This window comes from Pelophylax lessonae, assembly GCF_965119305.1.
Source record: "Pelophylax lessonae genome assembly, chromosome: 4".
NCBI lineage: Eukaryota > Metazoa > Chordata > Amphibia > Anura > Ranidae > Pelophylax > Pelophylax lessonae.
In genome coordinates, this window is record NC_138771.1 from 197075694 (window position 1) to 197092091 (window position 16398).

General features: G+C 40.7%; 1 protein-coding gene across 1 annotated transcript in view; it reads right to left on the reverse strand.

Annotated features, from left to right (window-relative positions):
* Positions 1 to 11256, reverse strand: part of LOC309552585 (chloride anion exchanger-like) — a gene marked incomplete at both ends in the record, with an annotated part of 125337 nt that extends 114081 nt beyond the window's left edge. Inside the window, 2 exons of the mRNA XM_082253532.1 lie at positions 1097 to 1236; positions 11126 to 11256. Of these exons, the coding sequence (XP_082109658.1) occupies positions 1097 to 1236; positions 11126 to 11256 (271 nt within the window). The remainder of the gene's footprint in view (positions 1 to 1096; positions 1237 to 11125) is intronic.
* Positions 11257 to 16398: the final 5142 nt, after the last annotated feature.

Here is a 16398-nt window from a genome sequence, read left to right on the forward strand (position 1 = left end):
AGAAGCCTCCAACCTTTTTATCCTGGCTTTTACCATTGCCACCAAAAGAAATGGAATGTCTTCTTCCTGGGACCTCAACTGTTCAGTTCTCTTCTCCCTGTGATGCAAGCTTTTCTCTCTCCAAAATGGCTGCCAAAATCTTATGGGAGTTTGGTGTCTCACTGTCCACAGTTCATATTTCCATCTCACGCGTTCCTGGAATAATCTCTTTAAGCTACTGTAGCGACTGCCAGCTGGATACTGGAACCTATACGATATGTAGATATTCACCAGCGCACCAAGGATCATCAATTTCGTCCAAACATTTTTTTATTCAAGAAAGATCACATCACAAAATGGTGTAGTGCAACGTTTCGGAGCCACGCAGGACACCTTCGTCAGGCATGTGATGTTCACATGCCTGACGAAGGGGTCCTGCGTGGCTCCGAAACATTGCATTACAGTGTTTTGTCATGTGATCTTTTTTGAATAAAAAACCATTTGGACTAAATTGATGATCGTTGGTGTGCTGGTGAATATCTACATACGGTGTCTGTGACACAGACTTCTCCAAGATAGCATCCAGAGCCCACTGAAAAGGATACATGAAGAGTCGGTTCACACTACCGCGACTTGTCAGGCGACTTGTCAGCCTGACAAGTCGCGCTCCCTTGCAGTCCATTGACCGCTACAGGACCCGTTCTAATAGGAGCGACACAAGTCGCTCCGACTTAGAAAAAGGGTCCTGTACTACTTTGGGGCGACCTCGGAGTGACTTGCATAGACTTCCATTATGTAAAGTCCCTGCAAGTCACTCCGAAGTCATGGTGCACGGGACTGCACAAGTCGCCCCCGAAGTAGTAAGGAGTCGTGTCGCCTCAGTGTGAACCGGCTCTAATAGTTAGCTGGATTACATTATTATATAAATATAGAATATAAATACTAGATATTATGGTAACTGAGATAACTACAGCATTTTCAGCCAGTGACTGACTGATTTATACTCACATCTGATTCAAGCTCACATCGGATTCAATATGTATATACTGTAGGCAATATAAAATAATGGAAAAATATAAATAAATATATAAATTTATAAATATGTACTATATGTTACCTTGCAAAACAGACACCATTCCTGTGCTGATGCCAGAGATCATGTCACTAAGGAGCCATTCCTTTAGATTGTACATGGGCAGCCAAGCAGCAATTGGTATCAATTTAAATATAATTCTCTTTACTGTACCCGTGGGACATCTGCATGAAAATAAATAAATACATACCATGCATTCATAAATAAAAATGAGCCCACAATACTACAATATTTGCAGCACTGGTTTCTAATTTTCAGACAACAGCCAAATACACTGTTAAAATACATACTGTCTATGGGAGCTGTTTTATTTGCCAAGGGATTAGAATTTTTGTCCATTCAGTCTTGAGATTTACACAGTCCTGTAAGACAGCACAGCCAGGTTGGTGACCTCACTTTTCTCAAGTGCAGATAAGTATTACAGCTAGGTCACTTACCTAACTCTAGTTTGTGGCTGTAAAAAAAGAAGCAGCAGTCTGATGAATTCATCCATCTGGTTTCTATGCTGTACTACGTGTAATATTTCAAAAATAAGTACATAACTGCATTTATTTGCCTAGAGTGCAGGCTTAAAGTGGAATTTCACCCAAAAGGGGAAATTCCGCCTCCTCCCCCTCTCACTTTTGCTTTTTTGTTTTTTTTGGCTTTGCCATGTACCTGCTTCCACTTCAGATCAGATCACCTAGGCAATCCAAGTGGAAGTTCGTCCCCCCTTTGCCCACAGCTGTCCATGAAAGGCTATAGAACCATTCACAAAGCGCAGCATGTATCGTGCATAAGCAGTTGGAATCCAAATGTGAAGCTGCAAGGAGTCACAGCTGGCTTCCCTTAGTAAACATTTTGGAGCAGGGGACAAAGAACCGGCCTGGGTTTAAATAACGCTGGATCTCTGTGGAGGTAGTTGTCCTTTTATTAAAAGTCAGCAACTACAGTAAGTCAGCTTCTGACTTTTAATTTTTTTTTTCGGTGTTGGGGGATTGAAGATCTACTTTAACCCAACGATGAACACAGCGCCAACCAGAAAATAAAAAGTACAAACCATCAAAATCTCTCCAAGCGTATAAATACTAAAATAGAAGTTATACATAAAAAAAAAAAGATTATACATACCTTTGACATTCTGCCACATCCATGTTTTTTTTTTACATCTTTTGACTACAGATATTGTGCATTTGGGGCTGTGCAGCTGCTGTGTCTACATCTACTCCTATAGACTGCCTGCATGTAGCTTGGGGTGGATGCAGACAGCAAAACATGGGCAGCTTGCACTCAGTATGGGTGCCAGCACCCATCTGAATGAAGCCTTAATATCTAAAGATGACTAAGTACAAGGGCTATTATTGTTATATGGCATGTACCAGGGGCGTAACTACAGGGGTTGCAGGGGTTGCGATTGCTACCGGGCCCCATGCTCCAGGGGGCCCAGTAGCAAACCAGTGGGTGAACTTCCAGGATTGCAAAAGTCACACTTGCGACCGGGCCCTGGCATTGCACCACTGTGGGGAGGCCCAAAGATTGCAGGAAGGGAGCCCACTGCAGAACTTGTGAAAGGATCCTGCTGCGGGACCGTAATAAAAGGCCATGCAACGAGAGTAAAGAGCCCCAGGATTAGTGGGAAGAGCCCTGGGCTTGAAGGGAAGGGCCCCGGCCAGGGATCTGGGGGGGCCCTTCATGGTTTCTTGCATCGGGGCCCTGAAGGCTCTAGTTACGCCTCTGGCATGTACTGCACACCAAGTTTCTTCAAAGCCCAACTCTAGGTATTAGAAGAGGCTTTTTAACTTATCTTACTCCTACTCAGGCTGACTCCAGCACTCTCTTCTTCTACCCTTGGTGCTCTGTGCTATGGAGGGTCCTTCAGCATCATCACATACAATGCAGGGCTATTAACCTTGGATTGTATGTGGAGACATGGCCAAGAGAGCCTTGTAGAGGAGGCTAGTCTCATTGCTTGAGGGACCCTACTGGAGTGAGAAAGAAGGTAAGTATCACACCTTATTCCTAGACTAAACAAGCAGTTAAGTCCGGGAGTTGGACTTTAAACAAGCCGGAGAATTGGCAGGAAAAACAACATCTTTCATGCCAGAAAACATTAAACGGCTGCTTTAAAAAAAAAATAAATAAATAAAACTAAAGCCAGCAGGAAGTAGGAGGCAAACTGTTCAAAGCCAGGGAAATGTCCTCATAGTTTGGTAACCTCCAAAACAGGCATCCCTGGTACAAGACATCCCCTTATATCCTGTTCCTGGGACCACTCTAAAGCTCTGCCATCACTCACAGAACATCTCCGCAGTGTCTGAATTTTTCAGTTATAGCTTATTTACAATGTCTTTACTGGTTGTTATAGATATGGAGATATTTGAATGGCCATAGCCTGGTCACATATTCACCTTAATGAGGGAGATCATTTATTGCAGCAGCATTGAGACCTAACTTATAAGGTTTTTCTGACATGGGCCATCTGCATTCATTTTATCTAAATGTAGGATACATTGATCTGGGAAGTATAGTGTTTGTTTTGTTTTTATATGCAAGGTGTACAGGCGTTTACATGCATTTACATATATTTAAACATGTTCAGAGTATATAATTTGTCCCTGGATGCACACATTTCTATTCTTTTCTAAACACAATAAAACTAACTGCATATGAATGCAAGTAAACACACAGGGATTGATTTACTATAAGCAATTATACTGTTCACTTTGCAAGGGAAGTTGGACTTTGTAAGGGTATTTCCCCTTAACTAAGTGAATGAGGTGAAGCTCCACTGACTTCCATCACTGACTTTCATCACTTCTATCACTGACTTCCATCACTTCAATCACTGACTTCCATCACTTCCATCAATGACTACCATCATTTCCATCACTGACTTCCATCACTTTTATCACTTCCATCACTGACTTCTATCACTTCCATCACTGACTTCTATCACTTCCATCACTGACTTCCATCACTTCCATCACTGACTTCTATCCCTTCCATCACTGACTTCCATCACTGACTTTACTGACTTCCATCACTGACTTTCATCACTTCTATCACTGACTTCCATCACTGACTTTCATCACTTCTATCACTGACTGCCATCACTGACTTCGATCACTTCTATCACTGACTTCCATCACTTCAATCACTGACTTCCATCACTTCCATCAATGACTACCATCATTTCCATCACTGACTTCCATCACTTTTATCACTTCCATCACTGACTTCTATCACTTCCATCACTGACTTCCATCACTTCCATCACTGACTTCTATCACTTCTATCACTGACTTCCATCACTTCCATCACTGACTTCCATCACTGACTTTCATCACTTCTATCACTGACTGCCATCACTGACTTCAATCACTTCTATCACTGACTTCCATCACTTCCATCACTTCAATCACTGACTTCCATCACTTCCATCAATGACTACCATCATTTCCATCACTGACTTCCATCACTTTTATCACTTCCATCACTGACTTCCATCACTGACTTTCATCACTTCTATCACTGACTGCCATCACTGACTTCGATTACTTCTATCACTGACTTCCATCACTTCCATCACTTCAATCACTGACTTCCATCACTTCCATCAATGACTACCATCATTTCCATCACTGACTTCCATCACTTTTATCACTTCCATCACTGACTTCTATCACTTCCATCACTTCCATCACTGACTTCCATCACTGACTTTCATCACTTCTATCACTGACTGCCATCACTGACTTCGATCACTTCTATCACTGACTTCCATCACTTCCATCACTTCAATCACTGACTACCATCACTTCCATCACTGACTTCCATCACTGACTTCCATCACTTTTATCACTTCCATCACTGACTTCTATCACTTCCATCACTTTTATCACTTCCATCACTGACTTCTATCACTTCCATCACTGACTTCCATCACTTCCATCACTGACTTCCATCACTGACTTTCATCACTTCTATCACTGACTGCCATCACTGACTTCGATCACTTCTATCACTGACTACCATCACTTCCATCACTGACTTCCATCATTTCCATCACTGACTTCCATCACTTTTATCACTTCCATCACTGACTTCTATCACTTCCATCACTTTTATCACTTCCATCACTGACTTCTATCACTTCCATCACTGACTTCCATCACTTCCATCACTGACTTCCATCACTGACTTTCATCACTTCTATCACTGACTGCCATCACTGACTTCGATCACTTCTATCACTGACTTCCATCACTTCCATCACTTCAATCACTGACTACCATCACTTCCATCACTGACTTCCATCACTTCCATCACTGACTTCCATCACTTCCATCACTGACTTCCATCACTTCTATCACTTCCATCACTTTTATCACTTCCATCACTGACTTCTATCACTTCCATCACTGACATCCATCACTTCCATCACTGACTTCCATCACTTCCATCACTGACATCCATCACTTTTATCACTTCCATCACTGACTTCTATCACTTCCATCACTTTTATCACTTCCATCACTGACTTCTATCACTTCCATCACTGACTTCCATCACTTCCATCACTGACTTCCATCACTTCAATCACTTCCATCACTGACTTCCATCACTTCCATCACTGATTTCCATCACTTCCATCACTGACTTCTATCACTTCCATCACTGACTTCCATCACTTTTATCACTTCCATCACTGACTTCTATCACTTCCATCTCTGACTTCCATCACTTCCATCACTGACTTCCATCACTTCAATCACTTCCATCACTGACTTCTATCACTTCCATCACTGACTTCTATCACTTCCATCACTGACTTCTATCACTTCCATCACTGACTTCCATCACTTTTATCACTTCCATCACTGACTTCTATCACTTCCATCACTGACTTCCATCACTTCCATCACTGACTTCCATCACTTCAATCACTTCCATCACTGACTTCTATCACTTCCATCACTGACTTCTATCACTTCCATCACTGACTTCCATCACTTTTATCACTTCCATCACTGACTTCCATCACTTCCATCACTGACTTCCATCACTTCCATCACTGACTTCCATCACTTCTATCACTGACTTCATCACTTCCATCACTGACTTTCATCACTCACTTCCATCACTTCTATCACTGACTTCCATCACTTCAATCACTTCCATCACTTCCATCACTGACTTCCATCACTTCCATCACTGACTTCCATCATTTCCATCACTGACTTCCATCACTGACTTCCTTCACTTTTATCACTTCCATCACTGACTTCTATCACTTCCATCACTGACTTCTATCACTTCCATCACTGACTTCTATCACTTCCATCACTGACTTCCATCACTTTTATCACTTCCATCACTGACTTCCATCACTTCCATCACTGACTTCTATCACTTCCATCACTGACTTCTATCACTTCCATCACTGACTTCCATCACTTTTATCACTTCCATCACTGACTTCCATCACTTCCATCACTGACTTCCATCACTTCCATCACTGACTTCCATCACTTCTATCACTGACTTCATCACTTCCATCACTGACTTTCATCACTCACTTCCATCACTTCTATCACTGACTTCCATCACTTCAATCACTTCCATCACTGACTTCCATCACTTCCATCACTGACTTCCATCATTTCCATCACTGACTTCCTTCACTTTTATCACTTCCATCACTGACTTCTATCACTTCCATCACTGACTTCCATCACTTCCATCACTTCCATCACTGACTTCCATCACTGACTTTCATCACTTCTATCACTGACTGCCATCACTGACTTCGATCACTTCTATCACTGACTTCCATCACTTCCATCACTTCAATCACTGACTACCATCACTTCCATCACTGACTTCCATCACTTCCATCACTGACTTCCATCACTTCTATCACTTCCATTACTTTTATCACTTCCATCACTGACTTCTATCACTTCCATCACTGACATCCATCACTTCCATCACTGACTTCCATCACTTCCATCACTGACATCCATCACTTTTATCACTTCCATCACTGACTTCTATCACTTCCATCACTTTTATCACTTCCATCACTGACTTCTATCACTTCCATCACTGACTTCCATCACTTCCATCACTGACTTCCATCACTTCTATCACTGACTTCATCACTTCCATCACTGACTTTCATCACTCACTTCCATCACTTCTATCACTGACTTCCATCACTTCAATCACTTCCATCACTGACTTCCATCACTTCCATTACTGACTTCCATCATTTCCATCACTGACTTCCATCACTGACTTCCTTCACTTTTATCACTTCCATCACTGACTTCTATCACTTCCATCACTGACTTCCATCACTGCCATCACTGACTTCCATCACTTCCATCACTGACTTCCATCACTGACTTTCATCACTTCTATCACTGACTGCCATCACTGACTTCGATCACTTCTATCACTGACTTCCATCACTTCAATCACTGACTACCATCACTTCCATCACTGACTTCCATCACTTCCATCACTGACTTCCATCACTTCCATCACTGACTTCCATCACTTCTATCACTTCCATCACTTTTATCACTTCCATCACTGACTTCTATCACTTCCATCACTGACATCCATCACTGACTTCCATCACTTCCATCACTGACATCCATCACTTTTATCACTTCCATCACTGACTTCTATCACTTCCATCACTTTTATCACTTCCATCACTGACTTCTATCACTTCCATCACTGACTTCCATCACTTCCATCACTGACTTCCATCACTTCAATCACTTCCATCACTGACTTCCATCACTTCCATCACTGATTTCCATCACTTCCATCACTGACTTCTATCACTTCCATCACTGACTTCCATCACTTTTATCACTTCCATCACTGACTTCTATCACTTCCATCACTGACTTCTATCACTTCCATCTCTGACTTCCATCACTTCAATCACTTCCATCACTGACTTCTATCGCTTCCATCACTGACTTCTATCACTTCCATCACTGACTTCTATCACTTCCATCACTGACTTCCATCACTTTTATCACTTCCATCACCGACTTCTATCACTTCCATCACTGACTTCATTCACTTCCATCACTGACTTCCATCACTTCAATCACTTCCATCACTGACTTCTATCACTTCCATCACTGACTTCTATCACTTCCATCACTGACTTCCATCACTTTTATCACTTCCATCACTGACTTCCATCACTTCCATCACTGACTTCCATCACTTCAATCACTTCCATCACTGACTTCTATCGCTTCCATCACTGACTTCTATCACTTCCATCACTGACTTCCATCACTTTTATCACTTCCATCACTGACTTCTATCACTTCCATCACTGACTTCTTTCACTTCCATCACTGACTTCCATCACTTTTATCACTTCCATCACTGACTTCTATCACTTCCATCACTGACTTCCATCACTTCCATCACTGACTTCCATCACTTCAATCACTTCCATCACTGACTTCTATCACTTCCATCACTGACTTCCATCACTTTTATCACTTCCATCACTGACTTCCATCACTTCCATCACTGACTTCCATCACTTCCATCACTGACTTCCATCACTTCTATCACTGACTTCATCACTTCCATCACTGACTTTCAGCACTCACTTCCATCACTTCTATCACTGACTTCCATCACTTCAATCACTTCCATCACTTCCATCACTGACTTCCATCACTTCCATCACTGACTTCCATCATTTCCATCACTGACTTCCATCACTGACTTCCTTCACTTTTATCACTTCCATCACTGACTTCTATCACTTCCATCACTGACTTCTATCACTTCCATCACTGACTTCTATCACTTCCATCACTGACTTCCATCACTTCTATCACTGACTTCCATCACTTTTATCACTTCCATCACTGACTTCTATCACTTCCATCACTGACTTCTATCACTTCCATCACTGACTTCCATCACTTTTATCACTTCCATCACTGACTTCCATCACTTCCATCACTGACTTCTATCACTTCCATCACTGACTTCTATCACTTCCATCACTGACTTCCATCACTTTTATCACTTCCATCACTGACTTCCATCACTTCCATCACTGACTTCCATCACTTCTATCACTGACTTCATCACTTCCATCACTGACTTTCATCACTCACTTCCATCACTTCTATCACTGACTTCCATCACTTCAATCACTTCCATCACTTCCATCACTGCCATCATTTCCATTACTGATTTCCATCACTTCCATCACTGACTTCATTACCATCACTTCCATCACTGACTTCATCACTTCCATCACTGACTTCATTACCATCACTTCCATCACTGACTTCATTACCATCACTTCCATCACTGACTTCATCACTTCCATCACTGACTTCATTACCATCACTTCCATCACTGACTTCCATCACTGACTTCCATCACTGACTTCCATCACTGACTTCCATCACTTCCATCACTGACTTCATCACCATCACTTCCATCACTGACTTCCATCACTTCCATCACCCAGTCATGTGCAAGCAAAAGTTAATTTGTTTATTTTCCTTGCATATGATTGGGTATTCTTTTCAAAGTGAAATTACACAACAATCCCTAAGTTCTGAGGAAAATTCCCCTGCATAGTGAACAGCCTATTTGCCTTCAGTAAATCACTGCCACAGTGTGCATTATGCCATTACCATTTCAAATCATTACATGCCTTTATACTGTCTAGAAATTTCCTGTATGCATATAAATGAGTATAATCGCATGTATGTCATCGCACGTGTGAATTAGGCCTTAGGTGAGGAAACGTTTCTGTGTCATGCTCTTTAGCCAATTTTTAACCCATCATTTTCCATAATGTCAGTGATAGTCATTTGAAATATATTATCTGCTACTAGTTCTTGTTATGACTTATTTTTACTCCTATAAGTGGCCATGGGTGACCTGTACATTACTGCACACATTCGCCAGGTCAGAGCTGCATGATTGATTGGTCAATACCATTTGAGAATTATTATCACCCTTTTTCAGAGCATAAAAAAATAGAAAATCTCTAGAAATTCTCAAAATAAGCAACATCAGCTGTAATCATTGGACCATCTATGGTCGGCCTTAGCCACTGTTTTGGGCTACAGGTACAAAAAAAATTTCCTGCTTGTTGTATGGGCTTCAAAAATGCGAAGCCTTGAAATGACCAAAATGTTTTTGAATTTGACAAATGAAAGTAAAAGCATGGGGGTTGATTTACTAAGGGCAAATACTGTAGGTTGTGTACTTTGCAAGGGAATTTTCCCCAGAGCTTAATGAATGCATTTTGAGATTACACTTTGCAAAGAATACCCAATCATGTGCAAGGAAAACAGTATTTTTTCTTGCACATGACTGCAGGGTTGAAGTTGGCAGAGCTTCATCTCCTTCACCAAGCTCTGGGGAGAATTTCCTTGCAAAGTGCAACTTTCTTTGCAAAGTGAACATTCTTTTTTTCCTTTAGTAAATCAAACTCTACAGTTTTCACTATACTTCAGCCTCTGCATATCAGCTGTGACAATACTGACATTTAAATAGAAATACACTTGTACTTTGGTACAGTTATCGGCATTTATAAGTACAGAATTATGCTCAGAAAGATACAGAATTACACATTTTCTTTTTCTCACTTGAGTCTCCAGTTTGGTGAAATGAGCTTATCCTAATATAACACTATCATGAATACTTCTCAGTCTGTCATTCACTTTTACCAAAAAACCTGCAATCACGAAGACGCCCAGGCTGACGCTGGTGACTTTACTAAAATCTTAGGTTATTAACCCAAATCAAGTACGATGCTAATGGCCACAATGTATGTGTTTATGACGAATGAGCCACAGATGATGAATATTAGAGGATCAGCATAACAGCTATGTAATTTATATCATCATAAGGAAGTCAGCAATGGCAGCTTATATTTTCTGACGATGGGGCCCATTTAATTCTTTCCTCTGTTATCAATCAGTTTAATGAAAAAAATTCAATGGAAAAGTAACATTTAATATAAAATCGAATTTCAGAATCATCACTTACCGAAAACACTCCTTGAGGTGGTCCAGAAGAGTTTTATGATACCTGAAGACTTTTTTATGCCTCGCAGAGAAAGCATTCTCGGAGTATATGGGCCTGGTCACCATGTAGTAACTTCTTGTGTTCTCAGTCATCGCTTCCAAATATTTCCTGCTGTGTGGAATCTTGATCATGGTTCATTTCTAGGTAACAGATGACTGAATGGAAAGGAGGGCTCATTACGTCCAGAAGGGATCAGATGTCACTCGCTACTAATTCACAGTAATAAAAGTTCCTCTCTCAGCTAGTCATACTAGGGTTGATTTACTAAAACTGGAGAATGCAAAATATGGTGCAGCTCTGCATAGAAATCAGCTTCCAGTTTTTTTTTGTTAAAGCTTAGTTGAACAAGCTGAAGTTATTTATTTATTTCAGGTACTTATATAGTGCCGTCAATTTACACAGTGCTTTACATATACATTGTATGGTCACATCAGTCCCTACTTTCAAGGAGTTTACAATCTAAGGTCCCTAACTCACATTCATACAAACACATACTAGGGCCAATTTAGACAGGAGCCAATTAACCTCCCAGCATGTCTTTGTAGTGTGGGAGGAAACCAGAGTAACTGGAGGAAACATGCGCAAGCACAGGGAGAACATGCAAACTCCAGGCAGGTAACGTCGTGCATGGGATTCAAACCAGCAACCCTTTTGCTGCTAGACGAAAGTGCTAACCATTACACCACTGTGCCGCTCAGTTAGATAGAAGTTAGAAGTTAGAAGTTAGAAGTTAGAAGTTAGATGCTGATTAGCTGCTATGCACAGATGCACCAGATTTTGCACTCTCCACTTTTAGTAAATCAACCCCACAATGCATACTTAATGGGTCATTCAGATTTTTTATTTTTTGCGTGTTCTGTAAATATTTTACAACCAATTTATGTTTTAATGTAGAAAGAAGATTTTTGCTCAATATAAGAAGCTTTAGAGCCGGTTCACACTATTACGACTTGCCAGGTGACTTGGTCAGCCTGGCAAGTCGCGCACCGTCGGGTCCATTGAGTAGTACAGGACCAGTTCTAATAGGAGCGACACAAGTCGCTCCGACTTAGAAAAAGGGTCCTGTACTACTTCGGGGCGACCTGGAGGCAACTTGCATAGACATTCGTTTTATGAAGTCTGCGCAAGTCGCGCCGAAGTCGCGGTGCATGCGACTTCACAGGTCACCCCCTAAGCTGGAGCGACCTAATGTGAATGGGGGCTTAGAATACTGATGTTTAAGGTTCTGGAATTTTAATAGCAACTAGTTAAAGTTCATCTTTCATTAATAAGAGTAGAGGGGAATGAACTAAAAAAAAAAACTAAAATCTGATTGGCTTATGAGAGATTGGTTTTGGTTAGGCTTAGCCATTAAAGATCCAGGCAAAAAAATAATGTAATTGAGGTCTTAATATATTAAAAAATGCAGCTGTATTGTAAATAGAGAATCCAGTAATTTTACTTTATTATGAGAGTTCTGTAACCCACTGCAGACAGACTGACAGTGTTCTTGCTGGAGTATTTGCTGTGTCCCTTTCTACCTCTGATTATTGACTGTAAATTATTAATACTGACTTTTTTTTTTTTTTAATATAAAACCTTCGCTGTGTTAGACATCAAGCAGCCTGCAGTGAATAAAATTGCTTTTATATTGAAAAACAAGTAAAGATCAACATCAAGAATCCAAAATTTACCCAGGTAAGGTTGATTCACTAAAGGTGGACATTTGTACATTTTTATATCAAATGGTTTATGTAATGCTAATGTTCTCAACCTTCTTTGTGTCTTTTCGCTATTTCTTTCAGCCACATAAGAGCCACACAAAGAGTTCATGCTTCCAGTTTCTGCGTGTAATTACAGCTGGACACATTATACAGAGCTGCAGTTTGCCGTTCAAAGCCTTCACTTTTGTTCACATTTTTTGTTATTCTTACCCAACACCTCGTCCTTAGCAGTTGGTCCATTGGCAGTGCCACCCAAAGCTTTAATCGCTTTGAGTCACATGATACTTTTCATTCTTAGCCATCCTCATCCTTTTAACACCAGCAGTCCTATACAGCACCACTTTTGGGCTCTGAGATTACCAAAATGTGTTTCACTTTGAGAAGTATTTGGTTTCCAAGCACATAACTTTTTTTGTAGAATAGAACAGAAAGTCCCCAACACTTTTCACATAGAAGAGATGATGGGGAAAAGGGGACTTTAAAGTGTCCACCTTCTCAAGAAGACAAATATCATGACTGCATTACTCCACAAATTAATAAAAACAAAATAAAATTTATGAATACATCAAATGTTTAAAAAACATATACATTTTCAATGAGGTGAGAACATTATAACAGACAAATATGATCATCCCAGATAGGAGAATGTGTAAAAAAATAATACATATGGATCTGGATCAATGCGTTTCGCCCACATCTGCCTGGCAGATGAGACTGTTGTGTGTGGAGGTTGCTACACCGGTGTGTTTCTTTTTGTCGATCATGGGCATTTGGGACTGGCTCTTTTTCTTCCCTCTTGGTCTGATTATTACATTTGAACCAGAATAGTTTGCTTTGAATTTGTGGATTATATAATTGAAGCTTCCCTGGGATGGCAGCCTTCTGGACTGCCTTCACCTTATTATGGTGTGGGCTTAACCCCTTGGTTACCTCTATTTGTGGGATGGTGATCTCTCACTGGTCCATCCTTACATGATTTTAAAAGATTTTTTTACATTTGTGCATACTTTCGTTTTTTTACCAAAATATGTAGCAAAATACATATTGGCCTAAAATGATAAAAAGAAATTAGATTTAATTTTTTTTTTTTTATTGGGAATATTTTATAGCAGAAAGTAAAAAATAATGGGTTTTTTTTTTCAGAATTGTCGCTCTTTTTTTGTTCATAGCGCAAAGAACAAAAATGGCAGCGTTGATCAAATGCCACTAAAAGAAAGCTCTATTTGTGGGAAAAAAGGACATCAATTTTATTTGGATACAGCCTCGCAGGACCGCGCAATTGTCAGGTAAAGTAACGCAGTGCCGTATTGCAAAAAATGGCCTGGTCATTAAGGGGGTAAAACCTTCTGGTCCAGAAGTGGTTAAGGAACAAACTTACAGAACCTAACTTGTTTGTAACCCGGGGACTGCCTGTACTAAGATCAGGTGCTGTAGATAGAATTTGCCATAGGGGTGCATCAGTACAGGGAATTAACTTGTGTTGTAGTAGCAATAATATTACCAATCACAATATTTTATAATATTACATGGTTGTTAATGATCCTTCATATCATTACTCTTTTTATTTTTGTTTTTGCAGAACTACAAATCCTTGCTGCCTTACCAGTTTTTATCTGAGAAGACACTCACTCCTTTTTAGGCTGAGAAAGACTGTGCTAAGCATACAGAGCTAATTTCACTGCTGGCTGGGATGACCAGAGTGCAATACATCTACACAAGTAAGAAACCTAAACTAGTTCTCCTTGCTGCATAACCTGCATAGGAATCTATGACTAGTGACACCATCCTGGAGATTCCTTCTGTTTGTTAGACATCTGTCCACTCACTCTTCTTCTCTGGAAACATCTCAGGGAGTACAGGATTAGTGTCAGCAGCAATCTCTCGAATCTATGACTAGTGACACCATCCTGAAGATTCCTTCTGTTTGTTTGACATCTGTCCACTCACTCTTCTTGTCTGGAAACATCTCAGGGAGTACAGGATTAGTGTCAGCAGCAATCTCTCTAACCCTTAAAGGCATAGTTCACCCTTACCAAAAGGCTGCCTGTGCAGATAGGGGACGTCTGTAGATGAAAACAAGCAGGGCAGCGTTGACTAAAATTGAATACATTTAAATATTGTGGTATATATTGTGAATATCTTCACTAAAAAAAAAAAAAAAAACAATCAATGTGCCCACATAGTTCTAAAGAAAATAACAAATCGGCCCACTAATTGCTTAGAGTAATGGACCCTGCCCATGTCCTGGCATGCGTTCCACTCTCTGCACCAGAAGTGACATTCGGGAGTATCAGTTGACGCGTTTCATAATTAAACAGCGACATTATGAAAAGCAGACAACGCTACTTTTATTGTTTTTTTATTGCTTTAAGCTGCTTTTGATAACATCGCCATTTGATGACAAAACGCGTCAAGCGGTATGCCCCGTCCCAGAGAGTGGAACGCACCCCAGGACACAGGTAGCATCCATTACTCTAAGCAATTAGTGGGTCAATTTTTAATGCACAGTGGAGCTACTTTTATTTAGTTGCCTTGTTTTTCCTATGGTCTGCTGCGGGCTGTGAACAGGGCTGTGAACAGGATGCAAAAGGCCTTTTAAGCAAAGCTAACAGTCCTCAGAAGTGAGTACTAATACACCTGTCGTCTGGGAGAGCGCCTGGCTGGGCAAAGGGATAGTGAGAGAGACTGGTATACTAAAGAAGGCACCGTGACTATACTCGGTGATGGAATGCTGTGGATTTAGTATACATAGAGAAGAAGGAATTCCCAATTCTGTGGTGCTCCCAAGAAGAAGGGAGGTGAAAAAGGGAAGATGGCTTCAAAATTATGTGCTAAGTAAACCTTTCTATGATACATGCCAAGATGACAGCCCTAGATAATGGTACCTTGAGTAAATTTAACATTCTTTGGAATCCTTGGATTCAGACTTTAATGAAGATGTTTTACTTTCCTGGTAATCTTCCCACTCGTCCTGTTATACTGCCCACTTCAGCCTATGCCTTATTCCCGAGAGTTGCTCTTGCTTCTTTCTCTTTTTTCCTTTCATTTTCCTTCTCTGTTCTCTTGCTTATTATTTCCTCTCCTTTCCTTCTTCTTCGTTTTTATATTCTTATTATTTGTTAGCAATGATTCCTTGATACAACAATATACTTTCTGTAATTTATTCGAGTCCCTGTATACTCTAAAACAGTGGTTCTTAACCTTGTTGGAGGTACTGAACCCCACCAGCTTCATATGCGCATTCACCGAACCCTTCTTAATTGGAAAAATAAAATATGATTTTATGAGTCTAGTCTCGGGAGGGGCACTGCCAGAAAATAAGGTGTTGTTTACAGAACTGAATTAAACATATCATACAAAGTAAAATGTACAGAGGTCAGTAGTATGTAGGGCAGCGTACAGAGGTCAGTAGGCTGTAGGGCAGCGTACAGAGGTCAGTAGGCTGTAGGGAAGCGTACAGAGGTCAGTAGTTTGTAGGGCAGCGTACAGAGGTCAGTAGGCTGTAGGGCAGCATACAGAGGTGCTGTAGGG